This window comes from Spermophilus citellus (assembly GCF_964194105.1).
Source record: "Spermophilus citellus genome assembly, chromosome: 12".
Classification (NCBI taxonomy): domain Eukaryota; kingdom Metazoa; phylum Chordata; class Mammalia; order Rodentia; family Sciuridae; genus Spermophilus; species Spermophilus citellus.
In genome coordinates, this window is record NC_138198.1 from 11,271,047 (window position 1) to 11,286,808 (window position 15,762).

The 15,762-nt window shown below is 45.3% G+C and overlaps 1 protein-coding gene across 7 annotated transcripts in view; it reads right to left on the minus strand.

Moving 5' to 3' along the window:
- The window catches only part of AOPEP (aminopeptidase O (putative)), a gene marked incomplete at its 5' end in the record, with an annotated part of 271,341 nt that overhangs the window by 110,899 nt on the left and 144,680 nt on the right, over positions 1-15,762 (minus strand). For all 7 annotated transcript variants that reach the window (XR_014018176.1, XR_014018177.1, XM_081262546.1 and 4 more), the window contains 2 exons: positions 7,153-7,260; positions 7,869-7,971. Coding sequence is in view for 5 of the 7 variants with exons in the window: in XM_081262546.1 (XP_081118672.1) it covers positions 7,153-7,260; positions 7,869-7,971 (211 nt within the window). The remainder of the gene's footprint in view (positions 1-7,152; positions 7,261-7,868; positions 7,972-15,762) is intronic.

The window sequence follows — 15,762 nt, forward strand, 5'->3', positions numbered from 1 at the left end:
GTGCATCTATCCACAGAATCGGCCCGGCCAGCCCTTCTTACTCCTTCCCGAGACCCAAAATTTAAACACAAAACACTGGTTTTTCTGCATCCTCTTGTAAAACTGCGTACACCCTGGAGTAGACTCTTCTTTCACCAAAACACCATGAAATAAACAGAATTGTGCCTCTTAAGATTGACTTCCCCTTGCTGCTTCTCTTCAGTTCTTTCATCTCTCCCCACTCTTTCCTTCAGTGGCTGGCAGTTTTCTGAAAGCAACTTCGAGATCTAATTGGACAAGGAGGGCTGTCCCTCACAGCTCATTCTAGCACCACCAGGCAAGTCAGTTAGCAACAAACAGGAGGGTCCCAGTGGGTCACCTCTGCAGCACGCCTGAGAATAAACACCTCTGGCACTGGAGAGGGACATGGGTTGAAACTGAATCTGAGTCCCTGGCAATGGTTCCAAGCCCAGGCCACAGTTAGAAATAACACATTCCTTGAGATTTCGGTTTTCAAACCCTACTCTCCCTATAATCTATATCCTAATTAGATCAGCCCCAGACAGCTTGTTTTGATTAACACCTAACAACACTAAATTAAGCATTACAATTTTTAGAAAACTAACACTGATTTTGGCACATGGCTAATTTGGTAATTATTTTTTAGTTCTGGTGAAAGTATTCAATAAAAAGCAGGCGCACATAGATTCTACTGGATAAACTGACACTGGCTTGACAAGTACACAGGATTAATAACCCCTAACAATGTTTTATGAATGATTACTATGGTCATGGGTGGGCAAGAAAGGCAAAGCAAATAATCAAAATGCTGAAGCAAGGACAGGATTGGCAGAGTCAGAGAAGAAACAAGATTGAGAGGAATCCGTCACTGTCATGCTTACGAGGGACTCAGTGGCAGCTAGAAGGGTGGTCAAACTGAAATGCTGGCAGGTGTGGGTCATAGAAGGGGAAGGAAGAAGTAAGACAAAAGAGGAAGAAACTGAGGGACTTCTGCATAAGGAAACTGGATCACAATTCTTCCTTATCAATAACTAACAAGCAATGTAAGTTAAGATACAATCCATTAAAAATATGTATTTGAAAAGCTTGGCATCTATAGTGATGCAGCTGCATCCATGTTCACAGTAGCTCAATTCACAATAGCAGCTAGGTGCCCTTCAACAGATGAGTGGATAAAGAAAATGTGGTATATATATACACAATGGAATATTACTCAGCCATAAAGAAGAATGAAATTATGGTATTTGCTGGTAAATGGATAGAACTAGAGATTATCATGCTAAGTAAAATAAGCCAGTCCCCAAAAAAACAAAGGCCAAAAATTCTCTCTGATATGAGGATGCTGCTGACTCATAACTGGCATGGGGGTGGTGGTGTGTGGGTTCAATGGATTGAATGTGGGGGGAATGGGGGAAAGGGATGGGGAATGGGAATGGAAAAGACAGTTGAATGAACGGGACATCACTTTCCTATGTTCATATATGAATACATGACCAGTGTAACTCCACATCATGTATGATCATAAGAATGGCAAGCTGTACTCCGTGTATGTATGATACGTCAAATATAATCTACTGTCATGTATAACTAAAAAGAAAAAAAAAGCGTGGTGTGGTGGCATGCACCTGTAGTCCTAGCACTCTGGACGCTGAGGCAGGAGGATTATGTGAGTTCAGGAGTTTGAGACCTGCCCGGGGCAAGTAGCAAGACCCTGTCTAAAACACACACACACACAGAAAAAAAGGAAACTTCTGAAAGTAACAAATAGAGGATCAGCAGCATACCAACAAAGAAACTAGTACAAGCTCCCGGCAGGGGCTCCAAATGCCAGGAAGGCAGGAGCTAGGGCTCTGGCCCCACCGCCCACTCTCCCTCTGCTCCTCCTGCAGCCTCCCACTGCACTGCGCAGCACTGAGCTGACCACACCTGGCAGACTTCACCAGTGTTCATACCACGTTTGGACAGAAGCAGGAATAACTTCACCTTTCCTCTCTTTTGACTGTGGAGGGACTGGAAATGCATGCTGGAGAGAGGAGCAAAACGTGGGACGCCAACCTCTGTGGAGGACCCCGATGAGCAGCGGAGCTCGAAGCTCCAATGGAGCCGAGGAACAAACATCACCCAGAGAAGCCTGCGATGGGAAAGGCTATGCCCTATCAGGTCACGAGACTCTTGGCAAGGGGACACTTAATACATCTGCAGGAGACACAGGGCCTGTTCTCCAACAAAGGCTGGCTAGGGCCACAGCAGAGTCCACCTCCGCCCTCCTCCACGCACAGAGGCCAACGCTCAAACTGCAGCTCAGAGGGGAAGAAAAGCAAGCCCAAGAAGAGTGGGGAAAGGAGGCAAGGATCATGTTCCCTATATATGAGAATTCACAGGAAAGGTCCTGCAACTGTGTGAACTAACATGACAACCCACCAAAGAGACAGACAGAAGCAACACACCTAAGAGACCAAGAATCTAGGCTTCACGAAAACATGGCCCAAGGAAAAGAAGAAAATGTTCCACGAATGCTTAACACTATAAAATAAATTCACAAAAACACAAAATAAGCTCAGTAAAATGAAAGCAGAAAGATGACAAAACAACAAAGGGTGAAGAAAAGAGAGGTTCCAAAACAAAGGAAATAAGTTAAGGACCAAAATCCCATCAGTATGAGATATTAATGAAGTAGGAAGGGCGATGAAAAGAACAGCACTCGAGAAGACAGTGCTAATAATAAAAGGGGCAGCTCGACAGGAGCCCAGGCTGTCAAGAAGAAAAAGATAAGAAGCAATTCATAAATAATAGGCATGGAGGACAAAGAAGACACGACACAGGGACAACTGGCAAGTCTGAAATTCAGAACCTGTAGGCGGACAATCACATTCAGAGATAAAATTAAGACAATTTCAATAAAGGATAGAACTATGGTTTAAAAATGTAGCTGTTTTTGGTGGGTGGAGGGAAGGGGAACAACCCAAAACCATGGGCACCAACCTATTTTCTCAATAAATTACTAAACTTCAAAGATAATGAGTTCTTCTGCCATCTAAGTGGTCTAAAAGGAGAAAAGTAGGTTAATTTCAATGGTTTCTACAGCATTAATACCAGAAGGCAGTGGAGCAATGTCTGAAGTTCTGCAGAATGGAAATATGTCCCAGAATATGAAACCAGTTTGTAATTCAAATATAGCCAACACGCCAGCACCCTCAAGCAGGAAGAACTCAGAAGTCACACAGGCTGGGAGATGGCAACTTGAACACCAAGTTATTATTGAAATTTGGCCAACAAAGAGTTGAATCAAAATAAAATATTCATGAATATAGAAGCACAGTAAAATGACTGGTGACAAACACTGAAATCCTTTACTCACAGAGCTGAAACTATATAATTGGCTGTGCACAGTGGTGCCTGCCTGTATTCCCCCCAACTTGGGAGGCTGAGGCAGGAGGATCACAAGTCCGAGGCTAGCCTGACCATCTTAGCAAGATACTCTCTCAAAACCAAATAAACCAAAAGCTACACAACTGTGAAAAGTATGGTTACAGTGTATACTGTGAATAAACTATAAACCTCACTCTATAATAATAATTAAGAAAAATTTAGAACTAGGAGAAGTAGTGGAAGTTTATAACTGCTGATTTCCTTAACTTTCATAATAGTGAATAAGCTGATGCTCTATAAGATGAAATATGTAAGGGGAAAATAACAATTTCAACCTTTTAACAAATTTTTTCTGTAGTAATGTTTCTTAACCATAGAAGAATCTTTGAGGAAATGATCTCTCTTACATTAATCTGAAGTTTAGAAAGTTCTTTACCTTCCCTTTAGTTTCTTTTTCATTTACCAAGTTTTAGAGAAAGAAATTTGAAACAGTTCATTAAAAAATATATACAGGGGCTAGGGATGTAACACAGTGGTAGAATGCTTGCCTAGTGTGGGTGAGGCCCTGGGTTTATCCCCAGTACTGGGTGGGGAAATATCCATAGATATGCATACATATACATATATATTCCTACTGTTATAAAATTATTTTGAACAATTCCTATCCACGTATACATAAACATATAACACATATATATACAATCTTCCAGGTGTATACATACCTCACATAGAGCAGATAGAGAGAGAAACAGTATGGCTTCTAAAATGGTAGTAACATAATATCAATTGTAGGCATTTCTGGGTGGTGGGAATTTTAATGATGACTGATCTCCTTTGTACCTTTCTGTATTGCTTGAATTTCTATAGTGAGTATGTTGTAAAAGCAGTATTTCCAAATTTAATACAAAGATACAGTAATTAAGGCACTGTGGTACTGGCATGAAGACAGAAATAGTGATAAGTGGAATTGAATTAGAGTACAGAAACAAACCCTTACATTAACGGTCAAATGGTTTTTGCAAAGGTTCTCAGATAATTCAATGGAGGGAAAGGATGGCCTTTTCATGAAATGGTAGGGGACAACTAGATACATGCAAAACAATGAAGTTGGACATCATCTTCATAACTTATACAAAAATCAGAACCCTAAACATAAGAGCTAAAACCATGAAACTTAGAAGAAAACAGAAGTAGATCTTCACAAACTTCAATCAAACAGTAGTTTCTTAAGATACAACACACCCAAAACCCAAGCAATCAAAGAGAAAATAGAAAATTTGACTTGTCAAAATTAAAAACTCTTTGCTGTAAAGAACACTATCAAGAAAGCAAAAATACAATGCATAAAAACAGAAAATACTGGGGCTGGGGTTGTGGCTCAGTGATAGAGTGTTCACGGAACATACATGAGGCTCTGGGTTCAATTCTTAGTACCACATAAAAATAAAATAAATATATTGTGTCTACCTAAAACTAAAAAAAATAAATATTTTAAAAAAACAGAAAACGTTTGCAAATCATATCTGATAAGGGACTTCTGTTCAGAACTATGAACTATTCTTATAACTCAATAATAAGATACAACCCAAATAAGGAATGGTCAAAGGATATGAACCGACATTTTTCCAAAATAGATACATGAGTGGTCGATAAACACATAAAGAACATGACATCATTAAGCCATGAGAGAAACGCAGATCAAAGCTATCGGAAGATAATTTCAGACCCATAGGGAAGATATAATTTCAGACCCATTATCAAAAGACGGAAGGCAACCAGCATTGACAAGCGTGGAGAAACCAGAACCCTCAGCAGGTGGAATGTAAAACGCCCTAGTCTCTGTGGAAATAATCTAGCAGCTCCTCAAAAACCCAAACAGAGAACTACCACGTGGTCCACCAATCCCACTTCTGTGTATATGCTCCAAAGAACTGAGAGGAAGTTCTGCCTGCTACAATGTAGGTGGCTCTGAAGACATGACGCTAGGTGAGTAAGCCAGACACCAGGGACACCTGATGGTCAGTTCTTCTTACATGAAGCACCTACAGTAATCAAATTCATAGAAACAGAAGAAAGAATGGTGGTTGCCAGAGCCTGGGGCTGGGAAGAGCAGGGAGCACTGTTCAGTGGGCTCAGAGCTTCAGTCTGGGAAGATGAAGATGGAGAGGGATGATGGTGATCATTGGGGAAAAAAGTGAATGCACTTAATTCCACTGAACCATTCACTTAAAATGGCTAAAATGATAAGTTTTATGTACGTTACCACAATTAACACAATTAAAACTAGGCAACTTCTTGGAAGGCAGAGGCAGGAGGGATCACTTGATTCCAGGAGTTCAAGACCAGCCTGAACGACAGAGTAAGGCCCCATCTCAAAAAAAGAAAACAAACAAAACGAAACAGGAGTGATGTCCTGGTACATGCTACACAACCACTGAAAACATGCTGCATGAACTAAAGTCAGACACCCAAGACCACGTGGTTCATTTCTATGAAATGTCCAGAAGAGACCAATCCCCAGAGACAGAGCAGATAGTGTCGGCAGGAAGGGTGGACGGGGAAGCAAGTGCTGATGATTTCTTTCGGGGTTGATGAAAATGTTCTAAAATTAGATCATGCTGAGGGCTGCACAATCACAAGCCTGCACATTTCTAAAGGGTAAATTTTATGGCATGTGAATTTTATCTCAATAAAGTTGTTATGGAAAAACAAAGTTATTCAAAAGAGATAAAAGAAAAACTGAATGAGCTGGTTGAGAGAGCAGCAGGAGTTCATGGGAAATGAAGCCAGAACCTCAGTGGCCACAAGAAGTCCCACACACGGTGGGAGCATCTTGGTGAGAAATGGCTGAAGCGGCAGGACCTGGACCCATCAGAGCCAACCAAGCACGCGAGGAGTCTAAATCTGTTTTGAACTGCCTTCCTAACTATGGGAGAATCGCCTCCTCAAGACACCAAAAAGATTAAAAGAGCACAGGGCTTGGCTATCAGTCTTGCTCTCCTCGGTGTGTCAGGTTATAGTCACACACCCTTTCCCTCTCGTGCTGCGGATGATGCGACTCACAGCCGTGTCTGAACACAACGATCAAAGACACCCTCTGTCCAACCCCTGCCAACATGAGCACTGTTTTCAGAGCTCTCCTTGCCAGGTGCCGCTCACCCCACACCCACAGGAGTGGACAGGGTCTCTTTCCAACTGTCTTGGGGCCAGGCTGTCTGATGTTTCAGGGTGTCTTCCTTTTAATCTGTTTATTAAAGATTTACAGCATACCTACTGTGTGCCAGACTGTACTAAATACATGTTGGCCTACATGAGCTCATACATAAAGAGAAGGAACAGACAAGAGACAGTGCTATCATGAAAATACAATACAGATAATGGGAATGACATTAAGGGCAACAAAAGAGAAGCGGGCTGATGACATCTGCTCAGCTAGGGTGGCTCTGAAGTCCTGGCATCAAGTGCAGACTGAAGGGTAAGATTTCGATAATGAACCCTGCAAAGACGACTCCAGGAAGAAGGAATGCTTGTTTTGTTGTTAAGATCACTCAGGGGACAGCCATTTGCATCACTGTGCTCAGACGGCTTCAGGTGGGTCTGACCCCCAGTTGCAAGGAGCTCACCCTCCCCGAAAACACCTTCCTTGTGTCCACTGTGTTCATAATTTCCACCCTGAATGAAATAGTCAATCTTTTCCCTCTTTGAATGCTGGCATAATCCAATCTCCACATGCCGCATCCCCTTCAGTTGCATATCATGAGCTCCCAAGAACCCATCAATTACCTGGGAGAGAATCAACCGTCCATGAAACGTGTGCACAAATTTTCTTAAAAATGAAAAATAGGTTTCATTTCCAAGTCTTTTGGCAAGGAACCGAAGAAGAAAGTAACCCTACAAGAAAGAAAGAAGAGAGAAAACAAGATGTCCATGATGGGCCCTTCACAGAATTGCCACTGTCACTTAGCCCCGGAGCCCATGTGCACCTAGCAGGTGCCACCTCACTGACCTAGGCTGCCCTTTATATTCTGACCAGGAGGATGCACTGCTGAGTCCTCAACTCCTTCCTCAACGTTTCACTGTTCTGACTCGGTTCAGGTGGCACCTGAGCGTCCCTCGTGACCTGCAAGGGCAGAGGTCCAGCTCCTCCCCACCTCAGCTCCCAGCATGGTCTTTCCAACTTGGAAGTTTTCCTTACTGCTCCTCCTCTGGTTGGAACCTGAGAGCAAATGGAAGGTTCTATTCTTCAAGGCTAACTGGAAGCCAGGGAGAAGAGGTCCAGGGCAGGGACTCTCCCAGCTTCCTTTGATTCATGCCCCCTTGTTCAGCGGTAGTAAGTGCTTTAATTAGAGGACATTCGGATGCTACCCAGACAGACGGCATTACAACATTCATAATTTTTCTGCTTTTGCTCAACCATGTTACTAATCATCATTATTCAACTGCATAACCTAAATAATGCTGCCCCAGAATAACTGGCTTGAGCCACTAGCTGCACTCACCTTTAGATAATGAACCTGCATGAAGATCTTCTCAGGGTTGAGTCCATGTTTGACCACAGATGCTCCCGAGTCGCTCACCTGGCCAGTTTTCTCTTTACTGGGTCTAAAATGATAACAGTAACAATTTCTTTAAGTATATGTATACATCTATAACTAATTAAACAATAAAATCATCCTGTTCCTATCTCCAGAGTTGCTCAAAAGAGTTTTAATTCAATTCAATAGTACCACGTATAATTTAAAAGAGTTTATATTACAAATTTGAATAGTGAACAAGGTGGGACTTATATTTAAGGTTGGCAACCTGAGGTTGGCTATTGGCAGTATTTTATGTCATACTATCCAAGATAAAATGTGCCAGACCCTCAAAGAATCCAAGCTTCAATATGAATTATTTAAGATGCCCTTTCTTGGTGGGAATGATGAACTGCGTAATTAAAATATATTTTAAATATGTATTCAAATATATTTTTAAAATTTGTTTCTGAAAGTCTCAATGTTTATCCACGTCTCTAGGTCTGTATTTAATAATTAAGGCTCCTTTAAGAAATATTTGCATTCTGAACCCATTTTAGAACTTTTTAAAGGTCAAAGAAGTTCCTGGTTTTTGAAGTGATGGAGACATTAGTAATCACACACTTCAACCCCTCATTTCGCCAAGGAAGGAAACTGAGGCACACAGAAGTCTCAGGTTTGTTTGGATTTGCCAAGGCCTGCGGTCAGCATCACTTATGACCCAGCAGGCTCTTTACCACTGGGCTCTTGGTTTTAAATGTTTTTTAAAAATTCCTTTAATGAAATATGACAGGCCCTTTGGGACATCTAATAAATACTTGTGCACTGTGTTAGAGTTAAGCTTCAGTAGCCAGGTAAACTCCAAGTTAGTGACAAGGCACATGCAGCTCTCGGCTGTTCTGAGCCCAGTCACCGACTGGATAAATACTGAGGGGTGTTTTGAGGCTGGGGTTGGGAAGAGATGAAGAGGACTGGCACATCAGAAAGAAGGGAGGTTATTTTAAAAAGGCAGGCTTACTTGGTACAAGACACAAGGCCTTTGGAATATAAAAGTCCTACTTTTAAAATCAGCCTTCTTCTTACGAACAGTTAGTTGCTAGCAGGTTATTCAAATTCTCTAACCCCTGTTTACTCACCAGTAAAATGAAATGATCCTACCTTCCTTCCCAGGTTCTGTGGAAATAATATATTACAAAGTCTCTAGCAAGGGCCAGGGATTACTCAATAAATTCAATAAAATATTGTAACTGCTTTAGCACAAAGATTCTCATCATTGAGTCTTAGCTGAACGTTCCAGAAAATTATCCTGGAAGATACATGGCTCAAAACCAGCAGATGACAAAGTGAAGATGAAGAGGACAGGTCCCTTGAGTCACTACAGAGCTGTAGCATCTGCAGCACACCTGTAGGGACAGCGAGTGCCTGTACCGCACCTGAGAGGGCTGACACACAGCAGCTCTTCCCCACACCAAGTGCGCCCTGCGGTGGAGCAGTGTCGTGAAGAAAGCCACCCCAGTTCTCACAGGAGCCCATCACCTGCAATCAGGGAAGGGTGGCTTCTCGAGAGTCAACCTGGAGCCAGGCATGGTGGCAAATGCCACTGTCAGCTAAGTAACAGAAGTCAGACCACAAAGACTACATGCACAGCCCAGCTCCTCCCAGAGGCTGAAGCAAGAAGAGCCTCAAGGCCAGTTCAAGGCCAGCCTGGGCAACTTAGCAAGACCTTGTCTCAAATGAAAAATAAAAAGGGTTGGTGGGGGGGGGGGCTGGGGATGTGGCTCAAGCGGTAGCGCGCTCGCCTGGCATGCGTGCGGCCCGGGTTTGATCCTCAGCACCACATACAAACAAAGATGTTGTGTCCGCCAAAAACTGAAAAATAAATATTAAAAAAAAAAAAGGGGTTGGGGATGTGGCTCAGTGGTAGAACACTTCTGAGTTCCATCTCCAGTACTGAAAAAAAATAAGAGTCAACCTGAATTTGAATCTGGTTGCCCAGCTCCAAGAGAGGCGGGGCTGAGTTCTTCTGCCCTGCAGCTCTGAACTGAGGCTGCTGGAGGGGAGGGATCAAGACCAGACAGTTCTGCTCCAGGCAGGCTGCAGGCAGGCTCCAGGCTCCAGTTCCCCAGGACGCCTGAGTGGCTGTTTTTCCTTTGCCTAAAAATGTCCTTCCCCAATGCCTGCCTTCCTCTCCCACCCTCTCTCCCCACCCTCTCCAAATGAAGACGTGCTCAAGGAAATTCTTTTATGCTGACGGCACCAAGGCAAAAGTGCCCCAGAGTCTCCTTTTAAAGTAGACTGGGAGCTGAGCGAGCAGTGCACAGGCACGCTCTGTGAGACCAAAGGGTGGTTTGTGAGAAGAAAATCCACGCTGGAAACAGGAAACTCTCCCTGGGTTCTCAGGACACTACTTACCCTAGGTCCATGCAGAGTCAGCCTGGAGAATGCAGGAGACCCATGATCCACGACCCCACTCAATAACATACATGAACCTCACAGACGAGTGACCAAAGTCAGACCCGCAAAGAGCACGCAAAAATGTACGATCCATTTTGATGAAGTTCGAGAATGGGCAAGACTGACCTATGGTGACACAGACGGGCACAGTGGCTGCCTTTGGGCAGGAGGACTGGCAGGGAGAGGGGGCTCCTGGGCTGCTGGGCTGCTCTGCAGACTACTTACTCTTCAGTCAGCTTTATGCATATAAATAGTACAGATCCTTTCAACTACCTAGGAAAGCTTTCTGCACCTTGGTGTATGGATGTTGAATTTCAATTAAAAAGTAGATACACCTAAAGTGGCATATTCTGTGAGACTAGAGGGAAATCAGCCTGGAAAAGGCTTCGCTGCTGTGTCTGAAACACAGGATTCTGCACACCGAGGACGGGGACTCTCCCACCCGTGGCCGGGTGCTCCACCACTGAGCTATGTCCCCAGCCCATTCTCTTTTTTGAGACAAGTCTTTCTAAGTTGCCTAGGCTGGCCTCAAACTTTGATGCTCCTGCCTTAGCCTCCCAAGTAGCTGAGATGACAGGTGTATACCACCAGACCCAGCTGATGAAATATTTTTAAAAATGATAACGTGAGAGGTAGGAAGGACTGTGGCAATTCTAATTGTCTCAGAATCTACTCCAGTCTTCTGCCTTCTTCCACACCACCAGTACAAATGATTCTGAAAAGCTAAACACCCATTTTCTGAGTGCCCCTCGGAAGCCAGAAGACACAGCCCAAGTCAGAGACAAAAGCTGTTATCTGCAGTGGCTGGAGGTGGGGTCTGGAAAAGTTGTTCTTCATCTTATAAAAGAGGAAAAGGTGACTACTACTGCTCTTCTTTTCCCCAGACATGAGGGATGAAACTTAGCCGCCGTTTTGAGACCACGAAGAGGCAAACCAGCATGCTGTGGAGGATAGAAGGGGATGAAAGAGAGGAGCATGGTGCATTCAGCTCCCGTCCAGCCCACGACTGCCTGCTCTTTACTTCTTACTATGAGAATGATAACCACCATTCGTTTACATCAACACTGCTTTCCTATTCCACTAACTGAAGCCACATTCATTCCTAATAGATGGAAACCTGGGTGCGGACTAACAGCCCCCGGTTCTGAGGCATCTCCCTGCCAGTACGCTTCCTAAGAATCATGTTCTCCACTTCACAAGGGCCTGTTGAGGCAAGGATGTGACCACGGCCATTAAGCTGAAGAAACTGAGAACCTATAGAAGACTCCAGAGCTGGCTAGTGGCAGAATATCAAGAGGGAAGCCAAGTCCACAGGCCACCAAAGGGCATGTGTACTCTGGGGCCTCCCCAAGAAATGGGACCCCATTGTGGCCATGCCAAATACCAAGTGGAGAGCCTGTGAGGAACTGACACCTCTCTAAAGCCATTTCTTCACCTGTAAGTCTAGGACGGGGCTCAGGCACTACGGAAGCATTGTGTAAAGGCAGTGGTGGGTTAACTCTGGGAACTGGACTCTGTCCTTACTTCACTGGCTGGAATCTACACAGTGCAATGTGGGAGGTCAAGTTACCAAGGTCATGGGGACTCCAGTGCCCTGGGCTTTTGAAGTGCCAGAGGCAAGGCCTGAGAGACATGATCCCCTCTCTCCAGCCATGCTTCCCTGCTGCAAGCACAGAAGCATGTGGACCTTTAAAGAGCAGGCAGTATTAATAGTATTTGGGACACACTGATTTGATTTGGAACCAAGCCTTTTGACAAGAGCACCAACCCTGCAGGACCATCGCCAAGGGTGGAGTGTGGGAAAATGCCTCTGAAAGGTGCACAGACCTGTCAGCTGGCTCTGAACACCCAGGACACTGCCCAGCCCAGATAGGCCGTCTGCCATCATGCTCTTCCACACTCCTGACAGCTGGTGTGAGAGCCACCAGACCTTTGCCTCTACGCTCACAAGCGCCCTGCTTGAGCCAGGACTGAGTAGACTACTTACAGGAAAGAAGGAAATTCATCAGCATCTCACCCTCCCTGCTGCCCGATGGCTGCCCCAAGAGCGGGCAGAGCCTTACTCACCTACCCTCCCGTGGAAACTAGTCCCGTTGTGTCCACCTGGCCGCAAATGACCAAGGAAGCGGCATAACATGCTGGCTAAGAGCCCGGGCATGAATCTTGCCACCCCATGGGCCCAGTTCCTTCCTCTGTAAAAGGGGCGAGTGGGAGTTTCTTCGGAACCTCCAGGGGCTGTGCGGTGTCTGAGAGCACTGAGCCAGAGCTCTTGCCAGCACTGGGGAAGCACTGTGTACGCATTGTTATCACAGGACTGTGCATCCTTCCCAGGCTCAGAAGCAGCAGCTAAACCTTCCTGTGCTGGGAAAAGACCTTGAAAAGATGAGAAAATGGCTCACAGGTGGGGTGTTATCAGGAGCCAGCAGGGAAGGGGACACAGGGACTCTATCACTAGGGCAACAACTCTTTTGCAGGGTGGGGGGGAGCAGTACCTGGGAATTAACCCAGCGGTGCTTAAACACTGAGGTACAGCCCCAGCTCTTTCTATTTAAGTTTTTAAAATTTTGAGACGGGGTCTCACTAAGTTGCTTAGAGCCTCACTAAGTTTCTGAGGATGATGGCCTTGGACTTGGGATCCTCCTGTCTCAGCTTGCTGAGTCACTGGGATCACAGGCATGAGTCACTATGCCTGGTTGGGGTAACTTCTTGAGAGCCTAAAACTATTCCAAAATAAAAAGCTTTCTTTTTTCTTTCTTCTCTCTCTCTCTCTCTCTCTCTTTTTTAAAGACATTGCGTGCATATGAAGCCATATGCACTCCCTTGTGAGCACAAATCCTTTAAGGGCTGCTCTTTAGGTTTGCTATTGTCACCTCCTCAGCAGAAAACAAATAAGGAAACACACTCCAAGTGTGGCCGTGGGTTTTAGTGCTTGACCTGGGCACATCCCTACACACTCACCTCTCCGTCTACATCCATCTCAGAAAAAGACACTAAAACTCTGGGTAACAAAGTGGAGGTGGAGTAAGTGACATAGAGGAACTTTTATTTTGCAACAATGTGTCCATCTATAAAGGGTACATAGTGAGCACCTGTGAGCACTTGCAGTGCCACCAAAGAGAACTGGACAAAAGGCCGAAACACCCTAATGAATTTGCATTGTACCAAAGCCACTGGTCCTTGGCACACCTGACTGCCCTTGTGCTTTCCAAGAGGGTTTCCTGGCAATCGTACGTGAAGGGCCTTCCCCACAGGAGACATGGGGGGGGCGGGGTTGCACATCATTCCAGTGTTAAAAGTGACAACTGCTAACATGATTTAAGACAAGGCTCATGGGAAAATGAAGGTAGAGTGTGTCCCCCTAAATGGAAGGAGCCAGTGGGCACCTACAAGAGAGGTGAACAGGTAAAGAAAGTGACAGGTCAGGATGTACTGAACAGAGCTGTGGAAAACACCAAAGATTTCCACCAATTTTGATAAACAGATTTGGAATGTAAAAGACAAAACTCAGAAAAGCAATGAGCAACCAATGCCAAACCAGAAATGCCCTCCAGTTTTGATGGCCATAAATCAGAGACTCCTGAGAAACAGAGCCCCACACAGGAGAAGAGAGGGGTGAATGTTGGAAGCAGTTTATCGCCTCACTGAACACAGGAGAGAGGATCTGGGTAGGTTTTCAAAGGAGACAGAGAAGAAGGCGAGAGCAAAGGCGGGGCGGGAGGTTGACAGGGGATTTTCAGAGGACACACATGAAAGACGACGGGGGGGGGGGGGGGGGGGGGGGTTTGCTGTGGCCTGTTATGCTGCCCTGATCCTGCACTGCCCGGGTGACTCCCACCATACTCCAGCCTACCTAGGAAGACAAGGTCCCTCTCCAACTGGGCTGGCTGACAAAGTGCTGGATCCAACATGGCCACCAGTCACCCCTATGCATGACAGTCCCATCTGTGTGCTAAGGGACACATACCCAGCCACATGACAAAAATGGACTGCCACAGTGACACCAGAAAGAACCATGGAGGGAGCACAGAGAGGTACTGCCCTTATTCCTGGAGCCCCCATTCCAGAAAGCCTCTCTGTGAGCCTGTCCCTCCCCCTCATTTCTTTCACCTGATATCCTGACCCTGAAAGGGGGAATTTATGAGTTTATTTCCCACTTCTCCTTCACTACTCAATCAATCTCAGATCTTGTTATTGGTTCCATGATTCCAAGAGGGTAAATACCTAGCCTTTGGGGTTAAAAATTGGTTTAAAAAATATCCAAACTAAATTTGAGAGAGCTAGGAAGTTAGAAAATTGTTGCCAGGATGAGGGGCTGGAGTTATAGCTCAGTGGTAGGGCACTTGCCTGGCATGTGTGAGGCACTGGGTTTGATCTTTAGCACCACACACAAATAAATTTAAAAAAGGTATTATATCAAAAAATAGCACCACACACAAATAAATAAAATAAAGGTACTGTGTCCAAAAAAAAAAAAAAAATTAGGATGAGTCTGGCATAGTGGTGCACACCTGGAATCCCAGTGACTCAGGAGGCTGAGGCAGGAAGATAGCAAGTTCAATGCCAGCCTCAGAAATTTATCAAGACTCTGTCTCAAAGTGCCCTGGGTTCAATCCCTCGTACCAGGGGGGAAAAAAATGGAAGGAAGGAAGGGAGGGAGGAGACAGGAGAATGCCTGGGATAATAGGTTGGGAGGACCAGGAAGGCCATGCGAGGAGATGGCAGGACCACTTGCCTCCCACTTGGCGTGGACCTTCCTGCTGCGGAGAACGACTTCCCAGATGGCCATGGCAGGACAAGCACTGCTTTTGGGGACTGCTACCTGGCCCCCATGGTGAGGGCTCCTCCATCCTTCAAAGGAGTTCCCAGGCCAGGCCATGGGAGAGACAGGATATAGTCCTGAGAGCCTCACTGTGATCACAGATCTCGGGGGATGGACTCAGGAGACAGCAGGAAGGGGCTGGTGGAGGCGGATAAATACCATTTGATTTGCAGAAGGAGGGAGCAGTGGGGGAGGCAGATTTACGACCAGGCAATTCAACAGATAGGTCATGAGCACTTAGCAAACGACGAGAAGCATATGTTCTGGGGGGCGCAGTGGGTGGAGGGCTGGCCTGGTCTCCAGTCTCACACCCCTGGGACGCACGCGCAGCAGGGTGCGCTGGGCAGCAGCAGAGCAGCTCTTTTCTCATGCTTGCTGGCAACTGCACCCTATTTAGGTTTTAAATTTTATCCATGTGCACTAATAGTGAGACCATTCACCACACCATCGCTTGTGAAAGCAAAAGACCTAGAAATTGCCCAAATGTTCAAAGGTTAACAAATGTTCCGTGCATTTGTTAGAACATGCATATTGCAGAAGTTAAAAAAACAAAAAAGGACAGTAGAGAAATGGCCAGGATTACATTAAGAGGAATGGGGTGGGAAA